At 37.3% G+C, this 25,862-nt stretch overlaps 2 protein-coding genes across 5 annotated transcripts in view; both read left to right on the top strand.

Moving 5' to 3' along the window:
- chd5 (chromodomain helicase DNA binding protein 5) overlaps positions 1-3,004 on the top strand; it is a 33,010-nt gene extending 30,006 nt beyond the window's left edge. The window contains exons 38-40 of the mRNA XM_055160460.1: positions 93-256; positions 2,436-2,559; positions 2,812-3,004. Of these exons, the coding sequence (XP_055016435.1) occupies positions 93-256; positions 2,436-2,559; positions 2,812-2,933 (410 nt within the window). The 3' untranslated portion in view covers positions 2,934-3,004. The remainder of the gene's footprint in view (positions 1-92; positions 257-2,435; positions 2,560-2,811) is intronic.
- A 2,932-nt stretch (positions 3,005-5,936) lies between these two features.
- The window catches only part of arhgef10la (Rho guanine nucleotide exchange factor (GEF) 10-like a), a 105,988-nt gene continuing 86,062 nt past the window's right edge, over positions 5,937-25,862 (top strand). For 3 of the 4 annotated variants that reach the window (XM_055160699.1, XM_020940250.2, XM_055160698.1), the window contains exons 1-4: positions 5,937-6,331; positions 16,808-17,113; positions 19,082-19,109; positions 24,355-24,503. In XM_055160699.1, the coding sequence (XP_055016674.1) occupies positions 16,813-17,113; positions 19,082-19,109; positions 24,355-24,503 (478 nt within the window). In that variant the 5' untranslated portion in view covers positions 5,937-6,331; positions 16,808-16,812. Of the gene's footprint in view, positions 6,332-16,807; positions 17,114-17,332; positions 17,465-19,081; positions 19,110-24,354; positions 24,504-25,862 lie in introns of those variants that run through there. The other variant, XM_055160700.1, reaches the window with a different exon arrangement.

Here is a 25,862-nt window from a genome sequence, read left to right as displayed (position 1 = left end):
AGCAATAACATCTCCATGAAGAACAACATTTGATGGACCTTCCACAAGATAAGTTACACAATGCACCTTTACGTGTTTGTGTATCTGTGCAGTGTTGAACCAGTTGGAGGAGCTTCTGAGTGACATGAAGGCTGATGTGACTCGACTGCCCAACATGCTGTCCAGGATCCCCCCAGTGTCTGCGCGGCTGCAGATGTCTGAGAGGAGCATCCTGAGCCGCCTCACCAGTCGGGGCACTGAGCCTCCCCCTCAGCAGGTGGGACTACACACCTCAGACAGAAATGTAAAGAGAAAAATGCAATAAGAATTCTGATATGTTTTTCAGTAGACCAGGGTTTGTCAAACTGTTTACATTGGCACCTCAGAAAATCCTACAGTTTCAAAGAGTACAATTTTAATGGGCTAAAGATTTGGGATTAATGTATATGTACCCCAGACACCATACTTTTACTGCTTCTTGAACAGTCACCAGGATGCGATCTGTCCAAAAAGCAGAAGGGAGGATGCTTATTTTTTCTTCATATTTAAACATTTATTTAGGCTATTATGCTATTAAATTGGTTTTCACAAATCTACATGATCATAACTCCAGTATCTCTCAGGCTCCTTCTTTACACACATAATATGTAGCTAATAGCAAACAGTGAATCATCAGCACTAGTGCCACGACCACTAAATCAATAAGCTCCAGCCCTGTCGGTGCTCTGAGGAGTTGCACAAATGTCACACGATCAAATACGAGCACAAAACTTTACTCTTTTCATAAAAAAAAAAAAAAAAAGTTTGGCGCACATGACTTGTCAGCACTGCTTTGACGTGCTACATGGTATCATATAATTTCTGTTTTTGTACAAATATATCCATTTTCCCCAAAAGGTTTTAAATTTGTTCATTACTCTATCATTCAGTTCCATTTATTTGTTTTGAGCTCCTGACTAATGAAGATGTACCAAAATGGTTGGTCAAGTAGGTGTAATCAGAGATAATGTTTTTTATATAGGATATATTAGTCTGTGATCTTCTTTTTTCTTACACAATCTTAGCTACTTTCCTAATGGAAATATTGTGTAATTATTTTTAGATTGAAATGTGTTTTTTGTGTTCCATTTTGGGTTTACATTTAACTCTATGGCCAATTTTGTACTTCCCAAAATAGCCACTACTCTTCAGCTTTATAGCCTTAATTATTTCAAATAGAGGCATCTGTAATAACATGCTTTGTAACGGCTATCTTGAGATTAGATTTTTAGCTTTTGTTTTTGCTGGGCTCCTTCTCTAATGGTGGCCATTTACAGCAGATGCTTATTGTTAAAGGGAGTAAAGACACTGAGCTCATTAAACACTATCTGGGCTCTATGTGTTGTAGAAATAAAAGGCACAAGACTTTGAGGTGTTATGTAGTCACGACTGCCAAATTACTTCCTCAGAACACCATGGAGGCTGGTGCTCTCCTATCCCCCACAGAGCTGCTTCCCCAGGTGCAAGAGAAAGAATTCCCTGAAGTTCAATTTTTACTCACAGTTTTTCAGTCTCAAAGGATTCAGCACAGGTTGGAATGGTTTTTATTGCTTTTATGGATCGCAGAACTGTATCCCGGGTCATGGCAGACTGTTTAGAAGGGTTACCTCAGCTGTGGTTCTCAAACTGTAATGCTAGTTATACTCTTAACTTCTTTGAGTGTTTTTGCAATTCATGACATGTTCTGATTGATTTAAGATACTGTTTTATTACTGATTTGTTCTCTGGTTAAGGATTCATGATAAAGTTATTTTCATGTCTTGGATTCTTGCTTGGGAACTTATACAGTCAGTCTGGGTTTAGACTTGACTCATTCAGTCGTAGTATAACCTAGTTTGTTTAACTTCTAGTGCACTATTTCTCACAATTTCCTAAAAACTTTTTGTAGGCCTGAAATAAGAAATTCTTGGATGACTAAAGACATGCCCTATGTGTTGATTAATTGATTAAAAAGGGGACATGGCAAAGTCTCTCAAAATTATTAGGATCCTGTAAAAAAACAACTATTTATACAGAGAAGTACTAGTAAACAGCATCTTCATAATTGAAAAGGCAGATTAAACTGTCAATGCCAACTGACTCACTCTATACTTTTTCCTTTCTCTTAATGCCCATATAAATTTGTATAATCTTAATAAAGTCATTATTTGAATAAAACATGTCGACACATGACTATACAACTAGAGTCCTAATGATAACTTTAACATATAGCAAAGCCTTGGTGTTCTTGGTGTGAACTTGGTGTGGAGTTTGATCTATGTCCCAGTGAATAGCTGTTGGCTTAACAGGCTTGTTGCTGTGTGCTCTTGGTTTCTATGGTGATGTTTGTTGTAACCTTAGAAAGAGTCAGAAATCTTGTCTGTGCTTTGTCATTGTGGGCAGTGTGACCGATCTTTGATTTGTGTGTGGTTTTTCAGCCCTTTGGTCAGGGGGGGTTTGGCTGCTCCCAGATGTACAGCAGCAGCTTTGGAGGGTTCAGAGGGCCTGGAGGTCAGCCCATGGTCAACTACAGCCAGATGCCTCTGGGACCTTATGTCAGCGGTAAGGGAGGCTATAATCAATGAAAGGTACACTGAGCAAAACTAATACAAGTAAACACTTCCATATTCCACAGTGACACAGCATCACCTGCTTGTCTCCACAGAAATAGATATGTTTAATGACATACTGTAAAACATTTTAGGGTAAGCAATGACATATCTATGGAGAAAAGCAGGTGGTGGACCCCTACCAGAACAAATACATAGTGGCACTCTTGCACTACTAAAGAAATTATTGTATTTATCCTGACAGTGTCATCAAATGGCCCCCCTCCAAGCCTTCTGGACAAGAAGTCTCTTGAGTCTCTGAGAGATGTGGCCACGCCTGATCTGAAGTCGGGCAAACCCAGCGATGTCATCTGCATTGAGGATTAGACTGTTTGTTTCTCTTCACTGACCAGTGGTCAGACATCCAGGGATGGTATCTGCAGAGATGACTTTCTCCTCTTGCCACATTGAGCTCTTTCTCTTGTTCTTACTTAATTTTGAAAATAATCAAACTAATGAGAAAGAGGTCTTTAACTTTTGGATCAATGCAGATGTATCTATTATAACAATTGCACTTTTATCTTTTAAGGATCCAATGTAAGTATGTCAATCAATATTAGCTTTTGCTAACTTGTGCCAGTGAGCTGATGAGTAAATGAAGCAGCAGCGTTTGAGTGACTGACGATAAACTTCTGCTGTTTTTGTGTTCATCTCAAATGTGTAATTTATTTTCTGTGATATCTTCAGTCTGCTCACTTTCACATTTGTCCGTGAGCCTCCTCACTGTGCACTCTGACTGTGTCCCAGTGGAGGCTGTTCCTTATAATGGTACTTTTGCAGTCATACCAAGATGAGAGAGTTTTATTTTGGACCAACAATTTTACTTACAAATATTGTGTGTCTTTAGACATTCACACTGTACTGCTCTGTAAACTTGCCATGTGAAATTTCAGACACGGATATTCTCAGACTCTGGTTTCTGTACATGTCGACTATAGAGGTGACTGATTATTTGCATATTGTACAAACATTCAATTGTGATTCCTTCATGTTTGAATGTTATTGGTGGTAAGTTTAACTGCAGACCTATAAACCAGGGACTAAACAAAAACAGGGACTCTGATTGACCAAACATGCATTAACATGAAACTCTGTGAATTCTTATTATACAACTAGGCTATTTTCATCTGTGTACAGATTAACTCTAACCCTGAGGACATATTTTAAAGAGGACATATAATGCAAATACACTCGTAAGTGTTATAATTATTTTCCCTTCCTTCAAATTTGCTTTAGAGTGATTCATGCATGTTTGTGTAATCTTTATTTTCTTGCAATCAAGAGCCATTGCTCTGAAAATGTATATTTTTCCTTACCCCCTTATACTTGCCCACTGCTCTGTACTTACTTCATTCACCAATTATTATTTTTTGTTAATCTGTGATTTAGCAGCATTGCATAACCATTTTGGCACAAATGAAAAAAACTAAATTGTTGCTTGCTGTGGTGAACTGTAGCTCTCCATAAATGGGGCAGGATGGTCTGGCAGAGCCCTACTTTGTTGTGATAATGTTTATGGTGGCATACTGTAAAGAGCCAGACAGAAATCAGTCCCCAGTTTTCAACTGGAAATTAGCTGACTTGATTCTTTTATTATTTTAGATCAATGTTGCTATTTAAAATATCTAAAATATAAAATAATAATCAACAGGTCCAATAGATTATGACAAAAGCATAATATGTCTTCTTTAAGGGTGATGTCCATATCTGTATGGTTGGTCTGAAATGTATCATTGGTATTTTTTATTGTAGAGTAGGGGCAATACTAAACACATTTAAGGAAAATTGCTGCTTTACCTGAAGACAGATTAGCACTGTCCAGGTACTTTTAATCTTGTCCTAAAATCTGACACTCTTATAAAGCTAAACAATCAGTCTTTTTAGAGCATGATTTTATTTGCAAAGCTCAGTTCCTGCTGTTGCATCCACAATAGTTTTACCTTGCCGAATGATTGTTTAGATCACTCTTAAGTGGGTCTGTTGCTCTGGTGGTAAGTGCATTCTCTTATACTTAATGCCATTGAATGTTTGTCTCGCGGTGCTCTTGTCATTTCCAATATAGAGTTTTTAAGGTATCCTCAATCTAAAAACAAAATGAGGCATATATTTTCTTTGATAATGTTTAGACATACTGTTTAGTTGATACTGTTTCTGTAGGAGCCATCTACTTGAAAATGAAAGTTGTAATGAAGGTTGCTTAACAGATAAAACCTCAGAAACATGTAAATACTTGAAGGACTTTTTCAAGATCTCTTATAGAGCTGAAACAGTTGAATGTTTGGATGATGTTGCCATAGAACTACTGTGTGCACTGTATGTGCCATCAATGTCATGTCCTTTCCCCTATGGAGTGATGACAATGAGAAGAATTACTACAAAAACATGAAATGCAATCAAACTGAAGTCAGTATGAATGTAATTTCTGTGAGAAAAGACTTCAGTCTAATGTGTTATTATCAATGTATGTACAGGTATGTGCTTATTCTGTGGCTTCTAAAGCCACCAAAAGACCCTGGTAAAGGCACCTTAGTTGCTGTCCAGCACTTGAACTAAAGCTGGTGTTTTAGCATCTACAGACAGACAGCTCCAAGTATTCTGGTTCAGATATTTGTGCTGTATAGCAAATGAATGAAAAAGTCATCTTTTTATTTGTATTATGTGTATTTGCTCAATGTGTTTTAATAAATCTTCTTGATGACAGTATCATAGATTTTCTTCTAGTCTGTAGTCCCTTTTACCTTTCTGTTCATGAAAAGATCAGGTATAGCATGTAATACACAAACATATCTGTAATATACAATATCATCATCATTCATTCAATAAAATTATACCCTATTACAGTCACATAGACTATTAATAAAGGACCTATAGGCAATAAAGGTCCGTTTTTTAGGCAAAAGATTAATGTATACTCTGAATAACACTGCAATCATAACTTTACAACTGTCAATTAATGCCAACTTTTTTTGTTGTTACTTTTCTATATATATTATTAGGCATATATTATTAGGTAGGTCTACTGCTACTAATAAGTACCAGCCAGGATACTGGAGAATAAATTCGTACAATGACAATTTATTTGATCATGCCTACAGCTGTATAACCAGCCTCTACAAACCCATCATACAGATTGGTTGAGCGTGTCTCTGGTCCTGAACGCGGAAGTCCTTAATTCCCTTAAACCCGCCCACATTTGATAAGTGTCTACTCTGATTGGTCCAAATGCCGCCAGCTGGTCTCTCTATTGGCTAAAGCCCTGACTTTGTCCTGGTGCCATTGGTTCAGTGCGTGTGGGGATCCCTAACCATGTTTTGCCGCTGTCCGGGCAACAGTGAGGGGTCCAGAGGCTTGTAGGCGGGAGGGGAGCAAAGAAAAGACTGACAAGAGAACGGGTCAGGTTTGGGGGAAGGACCCGCACAAGAGAGGGACAGAGTGGGTCGAACAGAGAGGAATACTACCGGAGCAAAGCCAAGAGAAAGGGGAGGGAGCAGGCGTTACTTCATCCCGAACAGCTAGTGAGCACTGTGCGAGAGGGAACTTGTGGGAAAGTAAACAGCAGAATTCAATCTGTGTTCGGCCACTCGCAGCAGCCCTCGCTGGAAACTATGAAGATGAGTGGGCTGCGGCCGGCGGTGTGATAAAACGGGCCGCAGAGTTTATGGGAGGATTAAAGGGTCACCAGGGAGTTCCTGAAGCTTCTGCGAGGATAGCCTGAGGACAAGGAGGTGAGACACGGCTCCTTACTGTACTCTTAGCCCTATAACCTGTACTTGTGTGCGTCCAGTATCTGCCTCCTATTGTCAGGGAGGTTAGCATGTTGCACTGACAGCTTGAGCTCCATAAGGGCCATTGATGGGAGAAGGTTGGGGGTTGGTCTCTGCTTCTTTCACTGTATGACAAGCGCAGCAACTTTGAAGCCAAAGCAAGAGATGAAGAGATGAGGCGGCAGACACTCTCGTGGGCCCTGGCAGAGTACACACCATCATGGACGATTAAACCTGAGCCTGCTTCAGAGAGTCAGCAAAGCCAGAGAGCTGTAGAGCACAGGGCCTGTGGTGTTAGCTGCCCTCTCAGACCGCAGCCATAGGATGAGTGAATTATCAGGGGGTCAGTGAGGACTAAACCCTGGCTTTCAGGAGCAGTCTTCTCGAGCCTTAGGCTATTCAAAGCCCTGGCCTAGCCCAACTACACCAGTTTGACGGTTGCTTCCCAGAGCAGGCTACAATAGCCCCTCCCAGGATGGATTTCATGCTGCCTCTGTACTGTGTCCTAAAGAGAAAAGGGAGTTAGGGAGGAGAGAGGGGGAGCTGTGGGACCTCAGACCAGCTCATTTGCATTAGTGAGTTAGGGCACTGTTTCAGCTGTATTCGCCGGATGTCCCAGGACCTCCCCATCCTCCTCCTAAAGCATTTTAGGGGAAACTCCACAGACCCACTGTAACAGATTCTGTTCTCCTTAGTCACAGTCCAGCACTTTGACCAGGCACAACAATCTATGCACGCACGGCCTGGAGTGGACACAAAGACTTCACTATCAAAAGGCACCCTCTTTGCTACACATCGGCTGGTGAAAACTTGTACTCATACGCTTGTATAGCACACATTCAAGGCTTTGTGAACAATTAGTCATTTGATAGCATTGACACGCCTCCCCAATGTTTACTTGTGTGCAGTATTACACAGATAGGACATTCCTTTGGGGATATCCTGATATTTAACACAAAGGCAGTATCCAGTCTTATCTTTCCCTCAGTCAAATTTACATCCCAGAGCCCAATATCACTTGTGTTCTTTATCATCTGAAGCCACATTCCCACTGTTGTTTTTATACCTTAATATGACTAAGCTGTGGGAGCATTCAAATAGGCCATTACAAGGACAGTTTGACACAACAGCCAGTGGAACTGGTTCATCTTTGGATTTTCATTTAACCAAATAAATATGACAGGGTAGTTTCCCTGTTGTAGAATAAATGTCATAACAATGTATTATAGTAGTATAACTTGGTCATGTTAAATATAATAATAATAATAATAAGTTTTTATAGTTTATAGGTTAATAAATAATGAATTATTATAGTTTAATAATTAATAAATTACGTAACATTTTGTTGTAACCTTGTAAAAGTGACAAAGTCCCAGAACTACAGTTGCTGAGGCTGTAAAGACTTATGACTAGCCCTAACAGGAGACAGTAAATATGAACAGTCGCTGTCAGAGTGTTTGCTCCTAGTAATCACTGCAGGTAATCAAAATACACTGGATAATTAGGGAATGATATACACACTGTTTCTCAACTTCACCTTTTAAATAAAATGATAGATTTGATTAGCATGGCTGTCAAAAGCACTCCTAGAGGGAGATCAGACCTTGAGGCACAAATTTCAAATGACTGGAAGTGAAACATAATCTAGAAAAAATAATTAATTTAAAATTTGATTTTTTGTAGAGCTGAAATAAAATTGGAATTAGCAATTGCGATGAAAATTTTATATTAAAATTTTGTTGAGAGTGCACAGTGTCAAGGTGCCTTATCTTTAGAGAAAACATATAAAAGAAAACATATACAAGACAGACATAACTAATAGTAATATTATATAAAAGAATGACAAATATTTAAAAATGTGCAGTGTTCTGAACTACAGGGGAAGCAAGGTCTCTAACGGAAATAGTATGTTTTTTTGTTTGCAGTGCAAAATATGCAGTCTTTGCAATTTGCCCATTGCTGCCATTCAAAAGCCATAGTTTGTAACATTAACAAAGACAGAACTAAAATAGTTTTTGCAATTTTTCTTCCAAATAGCCAAAATGTTGAATCTACCATCCTCTATTCAGGAGAAAATGCTTATTGCACTTTACGGCATTTTCAAAAATCCACTCTTTTTTTGATTTTATAAATACATATACATGACAGCAAATCCTTAATCTTCAAATCACATGCACATACATTAAATCTGATTCATGCTGACTGCATGCATGTATAGCTCTATTGTGTAGCACAGCAGTGGCTGATGGGAGGTGTCTACTCCTCCTCTGTGTCCTTGTCCACAGTGACACAGGACATCACTGCTGCTGTATGCACTGACATTGGAATTTAGGATACAGCAATGCCAGATGAGCTCCTAATGAATAATAAATCCCTGCTTGTCTATTGGAAAAAAGTACATTAACTGGTGAATGTTTAAATATGCTTTCATAATCCCTTCATTCTGTTTTGCTTACTGTGTAATTTGATATTCCATATAGCCTTTGGCATAGACTAATCTCAAAGTGGAATTTTATTTTTTCATTAACAGACACTTGATGATTTAAAATGTATAAGGCGGAGGAACGTTGTGTGCATTAAAACCTCACTTTGGGAATTGATAATATGTTGAATTCATCCATAAAGTCTATAAATGCCTGTGAACATCCTCCCACTCACTGTTGCTTTTGACTGCGAAAGTCTTCTGTTTTAAAGTGCAGTGCAGATACAGTGGAGTGCTGCTAAATTGCCATAGTCATGTTGCTCTCTCTTCATAGGAGCGTCTTGGGGGATGCTGAAGGCGTACACAGTGCCAGAGGAAGAATCATATGTGTCTATAGTTTATAGTTCTCAATAGTGTGCGGCTCTTACTGTCTTCTGCTCTGTGCTAAATTTAGAAGTAGCATCGCTCAGACAAAAACTCCCAGCCTCTGCAGCCTGTCACAATAATGACTTCGGGGATGCAATATAGCTGCTGAAAACAGTGAAATCAATTAAAATATTTAGTGATGGACGATATATTGGTTAGGGAAAGGGTTTTCCTACATATAGCAGTCTGACATAGACAATTTAACACCAATTTCTTTTTATATATCAGTATTGGCTCAAATAAATTGTATTGGATCATTATAATAGCCTCATTTTAATTTGTTGTTGCTGTGCTTATATTACTGATTCTATAACCCAAAATATCCTAGTAAATCCTTTTAAAAATGATCATCTCGCTTATTAGTGTGGACATTGTTCTCTATAAAAATACAATTTCTAATGTGCAGATTTATACGTTTTATATTTTGAAATGGTTAACCTTTGTTTTTACTATCTAACAATACTAACAGTCCTCAGTCCTTGTACTGACATATACTGTAAATTGTTAACCAAAGTCAAACATTAATGTCAGCAAATGCAACTGTGACATTCTGACCAGTGACAAGTGAGTATCTCGTCATCATGGAGCCTGTTAGTGACTGGGACTTATTAGTAACAAGTGAACAATCTAAGAGCTTTAAGCAGGTGTATGATTTGAATTATTTTTTCAGTAACTTCGTCAATGTGGCTTCAAAAATGTTTGGCGTTTTTAAAATTAGCTCAGGAAGAGTTTTGATGAAAATATGACTGATGATTGTGTTGATATTACTTGGTGGTCACAGTCTGAATCAGGAATAAGAATTACTTTTATTCATCCTCAAGGAGAAATTATTTGTTATTTATGATATTATTATGAGCCTTTTACCATAAATTATTCAGAACACATGCCCTATTGGAATGATGAAAAGTTTGGACTGTTGCCATAGTGATGAACAGTTTATTATTTTATTTTCAGTGGGAAAAAGTTCTCAGAATGTTACGAAAACTGAAACTCATTAATTGGATAACTAAAGGAGTGGAAGGGCCTAATAATTTTGCATCTTATTTACATCCATGGCTAAGTTAAGATAACCAAAACCAACATGGCTGCTCAGGTAAAGGGAACAGAAGCCCAGTTTCTCACAGCAGCATTGCGCTCATTAGCACGTATGGCACATGGGAAGAGTCTTGGAGCCTAATGTAGGTCAGGGACTGGGTGTGTAGGAGTTGGATTCATCTCCATTCTGTGATTCTCTCTTGATTCTCCCTCATGGGACGTTGTTTTCTTAAACTGGCGTCATTTTGATCTTTTCCCCAAATACCTTCTCAGAGAAACTTGCTCACAAATACTTGTTCTTTTGATGTAAACAGAGGTGATTTGGAAGTCAAACTTTGCCTTGTTCCGAGTCCCAGACTGAATTGAAAAGTGAAAACCTACTCTTATTTTAGATTGTATAAAATCAGTGGTTGTGATGAAAACAAATATTATTATAAGCTCAGATAAAGGTTAAAAATGATAAACCCTTGAAACCTATTCACTGTTTCCATGTTGTCAGTAACCTTCAGCAGTATTTGTTTGTTTGGCCCTTCATGTGTGCAGGCGACCTGTGAGCTAATAGTACTGTAGTGTGTAAGTATTGAAACAATGCTTTCTCAGGCTGAACACAGTACTTAGTCCTCTCACAAAAGATTCTTTGTTGTTGGAGCCCACTGCTGTAGGCTGACCAGTGTTTGTGCTTCACAGATGTTACAAGCTACAAGCTGCGTATGATATGTGTGTTTGACATCCAGAAGATTTAGTTGTAGGTGGTATTTTTACTTAGGAATTGGATGTCATGGTTATTTGGTTAATCTGTAACTGGAGTGATTATGCATTACTTTACTTGATTGTCCAAACAATTTGATTTCATGTCACATAATAGGAGTGGTGGTCTACTGTGTTATGCAATTTGAATTAGTGAATTAAGGATTGCCATGTTAAATGATTTAACATGTCTTTAGTGCCAGATGAATAATTATGCAACTGCATTGTCAAGGAAAAGTTGTATTTTACAAAAATAAAAATTAGAGCCCGACCGATATGGATTTTGTTGTGGCCGATATGAAACCGATATAATGGGAGTTGGAGCTGCCGATAGCCGATATATTTAGTGATGTAAAAATTCACTGTAAATCTTGAATTGATTAAAAAACTTAGGTTTGGCTCTAATGGATTCTAAATTGGGTTTATTTAGGCAACATTTATTGTTATTTTGACTTTTTACATCATACTTACATACAGTAGATTGGCCTAATGGCATTTTTGCATCACATTCTAGCTGCTAGTGATGGGTATTCCAGTTGTTTTTGGGTTTTTTTGGAGAACCGGCTCTTTTGGCTCGGCTCACTAAAGCAGCTGGCTCTTTCGGCTCCCAAGCGACTCTTGAGATTGTTTTGTTGCAACCAGGACTAAACCAAAACTGAACCAGGACTGAGTGTCGGGACTCGGTTTCTATCTCTCTCCTGCACTCGAGCCCAAGATTAGTCCTGGTTTATCCATTTTATGCTGAACTGCAGCCAAATATGCACTTTTTTTTATCCGATGCACACGCAGATTTCTGAAAGTTTCGTTTTCAGCCTCTGCTGCTGTCAAACTACGGGTCTACATGCGGCATGAAGAGAAAAAGTGAGAAAAAGAGAAAACACGGCTCCCAATAAGAAGCAGGCTCCCGTTGTTCGCTCTAAGAGCCGCTTCGATCGCGACCGACCCATAACTCCTAGCTAGTAAACTATCGCTATTAGCCTTTAGCCGTAAATGCTGCGCACCGCGGTAATTAATTATATGCATAAATGTGGATCATTCACACGTCTATTCACAGCTCATTTACATATCAGTGCAGGTCCAGTAACAAATATACGGCCAATATAGTCACTTTACAATAGACCAATAGAAAACAGCCTGTTTATGTGCGGGAGCTACAGCAGCTAACCGCTAACAAAACCTAAACTAGCTTCAAAGTCGATGTATTTCCAACACTCACCGCTCACACAGGCTCCTCCTCACATCACAAGTCTGCACTAATAAATGTCCTTTTAATCCAGACTCAAACCGATTGTCCGAAAATGAAAATAATCTCAGTGTTGCGCACCGCTGCGGGTGTAAACAAACACACGTGAGTGAAGTGACGTCACTCAGGTGGTGTGTTCAAGTACAGTACGGACACAGACAAATGACTCCGCAGATAAATACTGATGCGGAGCCACATATTAGGACATTTATCTGTCTGTAAATTGGATTAAATGAGAGTTTAAGATTTATAACGAGGTATAACATGCCCACGTGAAATATCGGCCCATATCAGCAAGCATATCGGCCGATAGCCGATATGTCTCCAGGTGCCCATATTAGCCGATAATATCGGCCAGCCGATATATCGGTCGGGCTCTAATAAAAATATGACCGTTATTCATTTTGACTTGTACCTTAAAGCCTTAACCATAAAGCTCTTCATCAGGAAGAGCTCATGTCAGATGATCTCCTTCTATTTTTTGTGTAACTGTCTTTTTAAATATGTGATATTTCATGCTACATCTCAGGACATCAAACAGCCAATTGTTCAAAGTTTTTCAAAAAAAGATGGAAATTTTTAGTTTTACAAAAATAAGAAAATGATAATTATTAAATTTGTTCTGTAGTTTAACCCTTAACCCCAGAGCTCTTCCTGGTGCTTAAATGACAGATAAGCTCCTTCTAATTTTTGTGTAAATCTGTGATTTTTCATGTCACACCGCAGGACACCCTCTGGATTAGAGCATTAAACTGCTAATATCTTTTTTACATTTAAAGTAGCAATAAAGGTGTAATTTTATTAAATAATGTATACTTAGTTCCCTTTATGCTAACACCTTTATGAACTGTCTCTGACACAAGTGAGTCATCCAACAGTTTGTTTTAAAAGAAAAGTTTTACAGTCACACTGCAGAGCACTTTAGTGTTCAGTGTTAAAATACAAAGAAATGAAATGAAAATGAAACTTCTAAAACTATATGTAATTTATGGAACATATTTGCATATTTGTGTACTGTTCAGTTGAATTTTGGAGGAAGAAAAATATTATTTACAAAGTCGTAACATATAACACATATCCCATACTACAAATATAGTAGCATATCAAGAATTTTGTAGTTATCGTACTGAAATTACTGGAATATATTGAAATTTAAATTCAGTTACATATTTTTTTTGGTTTTTTTTCTTAATGAAGCTTTTTTCCACTGAACTCAGCAGCCTTTGTTTCTGTCATTATGCAAGGTTTAAAATTGCTCCAGTGAATGACAGATTTAATGCACAATCATTTATTAGATGCTACCAGTAGGTTATACAAGTTTAGACCTGATGAACATGTCAAAAAGGGCTGTGTCTTACATCTAACAGCACACTTAAATGGTTTTAATCTCAGCCTGGGAGTTTATAGTCTACTGCTGCTGCCATTAACGTTTAACTGCTCTCTGTGTAGCTGTAAGGTTTTGTCAGTTTGTGGCATTCTTTAATTTTAGCATATAAGACATAAAGTGAACTACAAAACTCATCGGATTCAAAAGATGCTGGGAAGGGCTTTGGTTTTGGAAATGTTACCATTTTCCTATTTTCTCACAAGCATTATGATTGCCACTAGATTAGAAATACTATTTGTTATTTAAATTTTAGTTGTGGTGTTGAGTTCAGTACACATTTTAAACGTGTGGCATTATGGAGTGCTAAACTAATACAAGAAATCCATGCATTTCTGAACATGTTTGTAGAGGTCTAAAAATCTGGGCTAACAGGTTTTGTATGTATTTGGGCTGTGTATTTCGATTTTGCTGAGAAAATGATTGTGCTTAGATATTTTGTGATGTTTGAAATCAGCTAATTGTGACTGTTCAATATAGATTCAAAATTTTGCAATTATTTTATCTAACTAATTTATTCATTGCTCAAAATGACCTTGAAAACTTGCATTCTTACTGTGACACTTCTTTGATCTGACTTGTTGCTTAGTCTAGTGCTGCTTGTCTCCATGGAGATAAACAAATGTAATGCCATAATGTGGAACAGTGTAGTGTATTATTTTTATACACACCAGTGGGTATCTTTAGTCTGCACTGTTTGGGCTGGCTATGTTTCATTTCATGTCTCCAGGTTGTACCACAGGCGTCTCTAACAGCGATGTTGCAATACCCTGGTCTGTGTTTGAGAGCTGTTTTCCCGCCCGTTGACTCCATGCTGTCATTTCCCAAAGGATCCCAACAAACTGCCCCAGCAAGAAAATGTGTCAGCGCTGGAGCAGCCCACAGCTAAAAGAAATGCAAAACACATGACACAGTTTAGCAGTGTGCCCCATTTGAACCCAAACTACAGTATATGTGAAAGAAATCCCTTCCCCAGCTGAGTTAAATACAGGCTAAGTCATGGGGAAATTTTATTAACATTAGTCAGTAGCAATTTGGACCTTAACGGAGATACATTTTTGACAACTGCAATTTATTTTCAAATTCAATATCCATTAAATTACTAGCTGCCAATTCTCTATGCTAGAATTTCGATGATGAATGTTAAAATGCTAGCTCCGCCCTTATAAGTAATAGTATTGTAAATTGCCATTACAAAACCAGAAATATGTGGTATGGTCAATGTCTGGTGCAGGATTTTCTCCATAGAGATGCTATTACCTTGCCCATCTCCATTGTTATAATCTGGTGACACCAAACCAAGTTAAAGGTCATATTTGTGGCAAGGCGAGGCCACTTACTGTAATAATGTGTGTTATTCAGGTATTGTTTAGTCATAAAAACACTAAACAAAACAAAAGTACAAAAGTATACTCCAGACAAAGCAGCAACATCTCCATGGAGACAACAAACATGTGAACTCCCAACAGAAAGTTACATAGTTCACCTTTAAACATGAAAAAATTAACTTCATTTATCCAGACTATCTTTGTGGATGTTTTTATTTGCTGGATCATAATAAGTAGTTGTCATATGCCATGTTTCTTTTGATTTGATTTACATCTGTTGTGCTTGTATGACTACGTGCTAGAGTTCATCTTTACCGGCTGCTGTTTTTCTCTTAACTGCTAACTGCCTTTTTTATACATTCCTAAATGTCCTTTCCAGCTTACATATTCTTTTACAGCTATTGCAGTTCATGGGGGTTCAGTATTTTTAATCAATATAATTACACACAATGTCATTTAAGTAGCTTTGGTATGTGAACTAAAGTGCATTCCATTGAAAAATGTGAGGATCTGTTATGTTTTCAAGTTAAGATGTGCTCTTAAAATAAAAAGATCAATTTCATACCAGGGCAGAATTTTAAGTACTAAGTTCTTAAGTCAAAGTTACTGAACAACTTCACAAGGACTGTAGAATTCTGAGCCATGCAAATAGACTGGATTAAAATTAATAATTTAGAAATTTTAAAATGGTAATTCTTACATGATTTTGAATGTAAAAATACACAAACAAGATATTAAAGTTTTAAAGGCATATTGCTTTAGCTTATAACAATCTTTTAGTATTGTATCTGCATCAAAAGGTTTCAGATATTCTGTTTCATACAGCTCGTAGCCCCTTAGGTACTATTATAATCCACTCTGCTATACGGTTGTCAAAAGAATAGAAAATCAAATATAAATCAACACTAAAAATCAAAACTAGATGCTCATTTGAGCAAGCATCCTTACTGTCCTGAGAAGTCATGTTCACAGGACATAAATTAACTTTCCTGAATAATTTTTGAAGGATACCTGAGCTGTATCAGAAAAACTATAAGACCAAATAGACTAGTATATGCCCATGTACCACAATGGAACCTACCTGGACGACTGAGGGATTACACACATATAAGGCCACATAGTAATATTAAAGAAAGTACTATTATTTAATGTGTTATCACATTCTATTGTCTAAATAAAGACTGTTTTTTAGTATCATGGTATCGGAATCTGTACTGAGTACTGAGTCTATTCCTTAGTACTGAAATTGAGTGTGAAATTTTAGTATCATGACAACATTAACTCCTTTAGTTACTGTTCTAAAACACTGTGCCAGTGCATTGTTTACACAGCCCAAATAATAATAATGCCTTACACTTCTAATGCACTTTACATGCTTGTCGAAGCCTCTCAAAGAGCTACACTGTCGTCATTCACACCCACACCATACTGGGGGGTGGTAAGCTACTACCGTAGCCACAGCTGCCCTGGGGTAGCCATACTAGGCCACTGTCACCCCATAAAAATAATATTAGTACATCTTTAAGTTAACTAAAGCATGTCAGTTTGGTCTGGTGAGACAGTAGTGGATTATAGTGACGATTACATGTAACATTGAGTTTGACTTTATTCATCGTTGACAAGATAAGGTATAAAAATTATTCCCACTACATCAAACCCTGTCATAGTGCTACCTTTAAAATATGATTTATATAATATCCAGGCTGAACAAATTTTCTCTTATCTTTTCCTGTGCAAAATGTGTTCATATGGTAATGCTATCAATCATTGTGTCATTCGGACTGATATAACTGACATCTTATTTGAAAAAAAGAGACCTATCTTCTGTAACGTGATTGTATCTTTCTTGCAGTGATCATGTCGACTGTGATGTGTGAGCAGCCCCAGAAGGAAGATGATGGAGAGGAAGAGGAGGAGGATGAAGAGCAGGGCGAAGAGTTTGTTTTTGACGACAGCTCAGAGGAGGAGAACCACACAGAGGAGGGCAAAGGAAATACAAAAGATATTGAACTCTCGTCCAAGATGGAAAATAATGAGACGTCAAAGTGCAATTCGCAAACACACTTGGAGAATAACGGCCAAGAAGTTTGCAACACTATTCCTCCTGCGGGACAGGAGGGGGCGCCAGTGAAAGATGTAGCAAACATTTCAGTTTCAGGTAATTAGGTATAATTATGATAATTTAATGTACACCTCAGTCAGAGATACATATTGCAATTTTGGCACAACAAGACAAAACTAAAATCACTGTCTTCTCTAGTTTCTTTTAAGACAGGAACTTGCCTAATCTACTTTCATTTCAAATGTATGTGTCATTACTTTTCATTTCCTTTTTCCAGACAAGTTTAAATTGCAAGACCCAATTTTATTCCTCTTTTAGTGCATATACAGCCATACATTGATGACTATTCTTTTCTCTTCATTCATTCACAAGTGACTATTTTGATTAATTCAAAATCATTGCTTCATTCAACGTTTTGGATAGTAAGAAAAGCTGGAGTGTCTGGAGGTAACAACTTTTTTTTTTACAGCAATATCCAGGTATAAAGATTAGACCTAAATATTTTGTATAATTCAAATCAATAATATGTTTAGCACACTCTCTGTATGTTACTTGTGAGCCTTTTTCTGAGGTGAATTCATTTGGTTTAAATGTGTAGTATTTATTATTTAAAATAAATCAGCGATTAACTACAGTAAACATTGGCTGTGTTTACATGTACAGCAGAAATCTGATCATCTGATTTTGCACTTGAATTACTCTGTGTACAAATTATACTGTACAAATAAACTTTGCCTTGTCTGATTCTTGTAACCTTCTGTAAACAGATGTATCTTATGTGAGTAATCTGATTTTTAAAAATTGTTCTCACCAGGACAAGTTTTGACAAGGCAAAAAGCTAATGCAATATAGTACCAAGAATAAAAGTGAAAGCAAAAATTCATAATACTTTTCCAACAGATAGTTCATCGATTTGAACTGACATGTCACCAAGCATTTTTGATTATCAGATTTCTTTTATGCATGTAAACACACGCTAAATATCAGGTTTAATTATCTAGATATTTGATTATTCTAGTTATCTCATTTGTTCAGGCCATGTAAATGTACAAAATGACTGCTATAGTTGCATTAGCTATTGTAGGAGAGCATTTCATCTTCTGTTTAACAAGACCTAATTATCACCTTAAGAAGAGAGACACGGTTACCAATGAGCTTCCTCACTGTCTAGATGTACGCTAGATATTTAGTCGTGATATATGAAGCACCAAGCTAATTTTGCTAAACACGCAGACTAAGGTAGAGCTATAGGGCCTAATGTTGGACAAAGTGAAGTGATTAGCGCTTAATTAAATAGCTTTTTTCACCAAGTCCGAGCGTGCTAATCCGTTAAGTGGGCTGTGGGGATGTGTATGGGGATCCTGGGTGTTGATAATAACATGTAGTGGAGTTTGTTATGTAACTGGGGGCAGCTCGCTAACAGAGCGGGGAATTGGGTCCCTCCCTCACCAGATGACATTAGTTTATATAGAGGCGCTCTGAGAAAATCGATCATGCCATTTGTTTAACAGCACTTTCCTTGTACCAGTGTTCGGGAAAAAGAGTAGCAATACAGAACTGTTTTATATTTGGTTAGAACATTAAATTACTTAAATTAGTCTCCAATTTCTAGTTCTTTATTGGCCTCTTTATAGTTAAAAATATATTTTAGCTTTTAGGTTTATTGTGTTTAATCAGTAATTCATCACTTATCTGTGCAGTAATTAACATTTTTCATTAAAAAAAAGAAAAATCTCTTTGCTGTGTATTGGCAAGCAACACTAGCTTCTTACACCTACACACTGTATTTTTACTAAATTTAGTCATATATTTCTTTCATTAGGGGAAGTTTATGTTCCGCACTGTGAGCATAAAAGGTTCACATGTCAATTTCGCCCCCTCGCACATTTCTTACTGCTTGGTTCCTTGACTTAATTTTTCCTTTTTCATTTACAAAGCAAATTTTTATTCTCCAGATGAGTCACTCACATCTTCAGAAACTTTTTAATTGTGATGATAAAGTTGTGCGTCTTTTGTCGGTGAAAAGCCTTGTCTAATGGCCGCTGTTTTGCCTCATTTTGACAGATGTTCCAGTTAGTGAGTCACCCAGCTGGTAAGTTGCATCCTAATTCTTCTCCCACAGTAATGTTGATGTAGAACCAATCTCCACATAGTATCCATCAGTGTTATGCCAGTGTTTGTCATTATGTCTGAGCTAATGTCATGCTACACTCCTCCAACAGCAGCTCACCACTAGCACACACTCGGATGCAGTGTCACATTCGCCAGATGGCATGTCACACCTAGAATGACAAGTGGAAGTAACAAACCAAAAATGACTTTTCTAGCAGATATATTTCAGGCCAGCTTCACTCGGTCTGTATTTGGAATCTTAATTGGATAATACATATGATATATGTAAATACTACTACAGTTATGAGCAATATATTTGATTTCTATTCATACTGGTTTTTAAATATCCAAATACAACAAATGCAAGCACATAAATACATAAAAGTATTAGTATTAGTGAGAAAGTGAGATCCAAGTATCTAATTTGAAATGTGCCTTGAGCAGCTGCAGAACAATTGTATATTGTACAAGGGAAGGTGGGCGATATATCAAATTCTCTGTGATATTGTGAATGTTGTTTAGAAGATATGCAAAAATTGAATATCAAAGTTATTTGTTTAAAATAAAATACATTTTAAAATGTAGTTAAACTAACTGATTAAAAATCAAAGTGGAACACATTTTGATTGACACAATCAATGCAAATCATCTCAGTGAGCTTCTGGAACTTTGCAACATTAAAGTGGACCGATTATGCAAACTCAACTTTTAGAGCCTTAACCATAGTTATAGTAGATTCCCCTCACCCTTCACTTACCTGAAGTTGTATTCGGAATGATTGGTGCATATTCAAGCAATCTTTAATCACCTATTTTCAAGACTGCCACCAGCATACACCCACTGCTCTGTACTTACTTTGTTCTCCAATTTTATTTTCTTAATTGGTGATATATGTAGGATTCAGCAGTTGTGTTCTCATTTTGGTACAAAAATTTGTGGCACACTTTTGTTTTATCCAAATGTATTAAAATTTTCCATTTCATACTCAACTTCAGCTGTTCACATCTGCACACATGACTTGATGAGCCAGGTGCTGGAACATTTTGCTAAAAGATTTTTTTTTTGTTTAGTTTGTGAAATCAGAAACTTTGAGATTTACTCCACTTATGCCACTCTAGCTTGCATCTTGCGAGAGTCTGTTTAGTGCTTGCAGTATGTGAGGCGTGCGTATTGATGGAGGGGCGATGATTACGGAGAGGCCCACACACCTGGCTTTGAGGAAGTGTGCTCAGAAAACCAATGTTAGACTTTAGATTCTGTATTCCTGTGGGGTTTCCTGGGCTGAGAAACAGGGCTTGTGTTTGTGTATTTTGTGTACAGGTGTGTGTAGGTGCACGTGTGTAGTCCATGTACTGTGTGTGTCTCATTATGTGCACTATAATGTTTGCCACCTTTGGGGTTGGAGCAATTTCTCACGCTGAGAGGATTCTGCTGAGTTCACATTTCCTTTAGCTTCAGTCAATAGTGGGCTTTTTAAAGAAGAGCTATCAATAGCACTTTTCTACCATCAAGGTGTAAGACTGTCAGCACATCCTCAGCTCATCTGTCAGCACTTTCACAAGAATATCATTGAATTGACTTTATGAGTGTTATGGCGGAGATGGGCTTTTCTTAGCCGTACCATGACAGCGCATCAGATGTTACCAGTCTGTGGACTTTGTGTGCTTGTCTTCTCGATTGCTTGATGGCAGCGTCTACTGTTAAAGACGTAATTTCCCTGTGACAGTTTTTAAATTATATTCTCAATGAAAAAAAAAAAAAAAGAAGATGAACACCTTTTGAAGTAAGGCTGTGTAATTGATCAAATTTTATTTCTATCTTCTGTCAATAAACGTGTGTGTTGTAAGGCAGAATTAATTTTAGAAGAAATTTTACTTTATTTAACTTATTTTTAAAGGTGCAGTATGTAACTTTTCTGGTTTCTCTTGTTATGGTGATGTTATTGCTTTCTTTGGAATGTTCCACAGTATTACATTAAAATTATCAATCTTGCTTTTATGGTATAACAAAAATGGTGGCATCATCTGCTTGTATTCATGGAGATATTTAATGCTATATTGTGTAACATTTTAGGCAAAGCAATAACCTTCCTAAAGAGAAACAGGTAGAAAAGTTTTCCAGTGCAACTTTAAAAGACAGTCATTAAAAGTCTGTACTGTATGTATTATTTTCAGAAAATCAATATTGAAAGACAGTTTATTTGTTTTAGAAGAGCTAAGATTGAATCAAAATTGTGATTGATCAAGAAGAAAAAAGACGACTCATTTCTGTGTCATTTCACCTAGCCCTAATCTAAGATTGTCTGTATCTTTCATGTGTGCACACCGGCGTTCACCTCAGAGAATACTACTTTTTATTGGAGTTTTTGTTTTGTTTACTTTCACCTTTTCACCTGTTGGGCATCCTGCTGAACTTTACACTTTTGACTTTCCAAAGAAACTCCACTAATGCAGCAAAGAGAGCACATTTATTTTTCAGCGCCACTTTTTGTCGACCCCGTCACCTCCCTCTCACCTCGGCGTGGTGTGCCGTGGAAGCAAAAGTAATAGGGGAGACTGTACCGTACATCAAAAACAAACATTCATCATAGATATTATATAAGCAATGATACAAATATATAAACTAATTACATTTGCCCTTGTCTGGACATACAGGGCTTATTTATCTGCTTGGGGAGTGGTTGCTGGTTTTATTATCAGTATGGTCAGCACATCACATTTGCAGTTATGAAGAAGTGCTGCACTCACGAGACACCAGGGGGCAAACAGGTAACTCAGTGGCATCTGAGCTCTGCCCTGGCACCGGAGCTGAAGGGAATAGTAACAGATGGATGCAGGAGATTTTGCATTCAGCCAGCTTCCTCTTTTGGCTGTGCTCTGCCCTGGGGCTATGTCATTTGCATTGAAAAATGTTTCTTCCTTCTCTCCTTGAGCTGTACGTATCACCGGGGCTTATAGCAACAGATAAGTTGTGAAGGCCCAGGCAAAGTTACGCCCCGATCAATTCCTAGTCTACACTGCTCAAATCACTCCTGCCTGACGGGAATGCATAGAATTCGACAAGCTTTAATATTTTTTCTCCTCTTCCACGCATTTCTCATTACAGCCATTTCGAAGAGTAGAGACGGATTTGTTGGTAGCAATGACAAATCCCTCTTTGTTTAGATTCTATGTGAGCTCAAGTCTTTTCTGTTTGTGAGGTAGTGATTAATGAGTTCATGTCACAGATGTTTGATACTCCACAGTCATTTGCAGCTTCCTCAGTCTGCTCTGAATGGCTCCTATAAACAGGTGACAAATGAGAGGAAATCTTAATGGGGTGATGGTTTGATGATCACTGTGCTCTCATCTACGGAGCATCAGGGATCACTAAACGGTTCAAACAGATTAGGAATTTGGATATTGTGATTAAGGTGGCTAAGCAGAAATCAGTGACTCACAAATGCAGGTGGCCTTCTTGTATCATGTTTAGCACATAATAGCACATTTTAGTATTTTGTGAGTGTTAAATATAATAACAGTTCATCCCCTTTGCATGGGTTTTCAGTGCCACAATGTCAATGAATAGAATAGCGTCTACAAAAGCAACTAAAATTAGTAGCACATGACTGAAACTTAGTAATATATTAAGTAATATAATTAAAAACTGAAAAAAAAAAAAAAAAAAAAAAAAAATAATAATAATATGAGCAGGGTGTTGTACTGTGTGGATCTTGTAGAGTCATCTTGCTGTAGTACGTGTGCAAAAATACTATACAACTTCTTTTAATCCCACTTAGGGTTGTCACAATATTAAAACAATACTGAATTATATTGTTAATTTTGGTATCAAAACTGGTATCAAGCTTTTCCTTAGCATCAAAATAGAATTTAATTTAATAAATTTAATGTAATACACTAAAACAAGTCTGTGGCGTAAATAATATGTACTGCTCTGAAATATACTAGTGTATGTACTTTCATTTACAGATGTCTTATCCCTCCCCTGAAACTGATGGGACAGACTTGAGTAAATGCATTAATACTGTCCTTCCCCACCTGTATTATGTCCACTAACATGATGGTTCCTCCTGAAAGACTGCACTGTATCATTGAATTGAGATAATCATGTGCCTCTCTGGTTCTTATAGCCACTGCACACTCCTTATTTCCCTGGCATGCCTTGTTTGTCTTTGAAATGCCCATCATCTTGAGCTCTTTCGTCTGCTGCTGCTGAAAGTTTCAACTGGAGACTTGATTTAATTATTGTGGAAGGGACTCTCCTACGCGCCATATCCTGTCATATTATCACTCTTGAGGGGAAGGACAATTCTTTACCAGTAGCTCAATCACATTCCACGTGAGAGCTGGATCAACAAAGTGTTCCCATGCGATGTCAGTGTGTACTTGAGTCACTGATATGCTGTAGTATGTTTGATTTAAAAATGAGCAGCCAGTATAGCCAACTAGATAATTATTGGTCTGTAATATGCAATAGGTGATTTGTTGTTTCTGACTGACTTGCATTTACATAGAATGTATGACGTTAGTGAAGGATAGCATAATGCATCGTAGAGTTATTACTTTTTAGGGCTTGGCAATTAACATGATTTTTTATATAACAATTATTTATAATAATATAAATATATATATATAAATAAATATATATATAATATATATATATATATATATATATATATATATATATGTATATATAAAATCAATACCAATTTCATTAACAAATCTATTACTTTAAAACAGTGCCAATTAACAGAAAAGTCAAATATATTCTATTCTTCCAAATTTTGTACTCCAGCATGTTTTTATTAACAGTTGATTGACTTCTTATAGTTGATGATTTGAAACAATTGAATCTCAATTTAATTAAAATTGCAATCATTGAACAGCTATCTGCTGTGTATTAATGTGGGTTCAATTCTATTCAAATCTAATTAAGTTTAGATCCTTTTATTATGTAACAAGAACACTTTTTACTCATTACACTGAACAAATAATATCATTTTAATTAAAGACATTCTTTTTACCCAGACATAATCTTTTGCCCTGCAGTAATGCTCCATATGTACTCTATCAGACTTAGGGAGTGTACAGTGACATGCTTGGATAAGAGGAAACTATTTCAGCCCCACCTCCAGACAATTCACCTCCCCTTCCTCTGTCTGAAATTAGCTTGTAATCAAACACGCATCATTTAGCGTAGGTTGCTAATGTTTGGGTACATTTCAGGGACGCACCAAATGTTGAGTCTGACAGTGCAGCAGAGCCTTGTCCCAGAGAGGAGCTCCAAGGACCTCCCGTGGTAAAAACTCCTCAAGCAGAAGACCACGGTAACAACGCCAGCCTGGAAATCACCAGCTCGGGGGACATCTCTGAAGGTATAGAATGAAATTGTATCGACAGGAAAGCAATGCAACTCATACTTGTACGTAGTAGTAGACCAAGAGTTCAATTTCAGAGCAAAAAGATTAAGCCTAAGGTTGCCTGGGGAGCCGGACTGAGTCTACCTATTCATTATGGAATGCAGGTTGTGGACAGATCCGATAGAAAACCAATTGGACCTCCACAGTTGCGTAAACAGAACGGTGGGCCACACTATAATGACATTGCCAATATTGGATGTGTACCAGTATTTTGTCAAGCCGAACACAGCCTCCCTTGACCTTGATCAAATGTGAGGAGAACACCATATTACACACCCACAGTCATGTAGGACTCATTCATTTGTAAGGCATCAGAAACGGTGAATCTACCTGTGAATACAAATACACAGCACATTTAATGTTTGGTGTAGAGGGCGCTTGAACACAGACTATAACACACACATTTTCTCTGCTGCTGATTTGATTTCTGCACAGACATGACATGAATCCAATTAATTCTGGATGTGGATCAATAGACCACCATTTCCATGAGGGAAAATTGCTTTTGGATTTTGACTCAGTCAGCAATGCGGCTGTTATTTGAAGGTGGCTTAGGAATGAGAGATGTAAGGGGACACAGCATGGCCACCCTTGTGTCTTTAATCTTTTTACACTGACGTGCATTGCTTTATTGTTTTTGTGAATACTGGCATTTTAATGTGAATTATGGATTCTGTGTAAAACAGAGAACACAAAAAATAATAAGTTACCCTAAATGTAATCATATACAGAAGGATTACTAAGGCATTGTTAAATTTCCTCAACTATTTTCTATTAGAGGGATAGCTGTGAAAATGCATTTCTTTATATGAATTCTTGTATATGCCTGAAGAGTCAGTGTGACCTGTGAATGAGTTTTATAGGAGCGCTTCTATTCCTTTTGTGAAAAGTTAGATAAAGGCAGAAAAAGAAAACACAGGAGGGAAGTTTGGGTTTACTATATTTGAAATAACACGCACTTTCCCAAGAGGCCCAGTCACTTTGCAGATATGCTGATAGAAAGCTTATAGCCCAAATCCACTTGTTTTCTTCTTGGGCTGAATCCATTCTGAATGTAGCAGTGTAGGAAATGGAACAAGATAGAAGGAAACGTTTGTGTAGCTAATCCTCTTTTGTGCAAAGACAGTTGCTCTTTGTTCATCTGCTGGATTGTTTCCAAGGTTATTTTAAATTTAAGACCAAACTCATCTGAAAAATCCTTGACAGAATACACATCAGTCCAATCAGATTAATTGAAAACAGTGATTGTGGCTGTTGAGGTCTAAGAAGAAAGTGTTGCAGACAAATCACAGTTTAAATCCAAATCAATAAAGC

This window comes from Boleophthalmus pectinirostris, unplaced genomic scaffold (assembly GCF_026225935.1).
Source record: "Boleophthalmus pectinirostris isolate CB_2022bp ecotype Guang Dong unplaced genomic scaffold, ASM2622593v1 HiC_scaffold_3, whole genome shotgun sequence".
Taxonomy (NCBI): domain Eukaryota; kingdom Metazoa; phylum Chordata; class Actinopteri; order Gobiiformes; family Gobiidae; genus Boleophthalmus; species Boleophthalmus pectinirostris.
The sequence above is the reverse complement of the archived record's forward strand: the minus strand, read 5'-3'. Positions and strand labels throughout refer to the sequence as shown.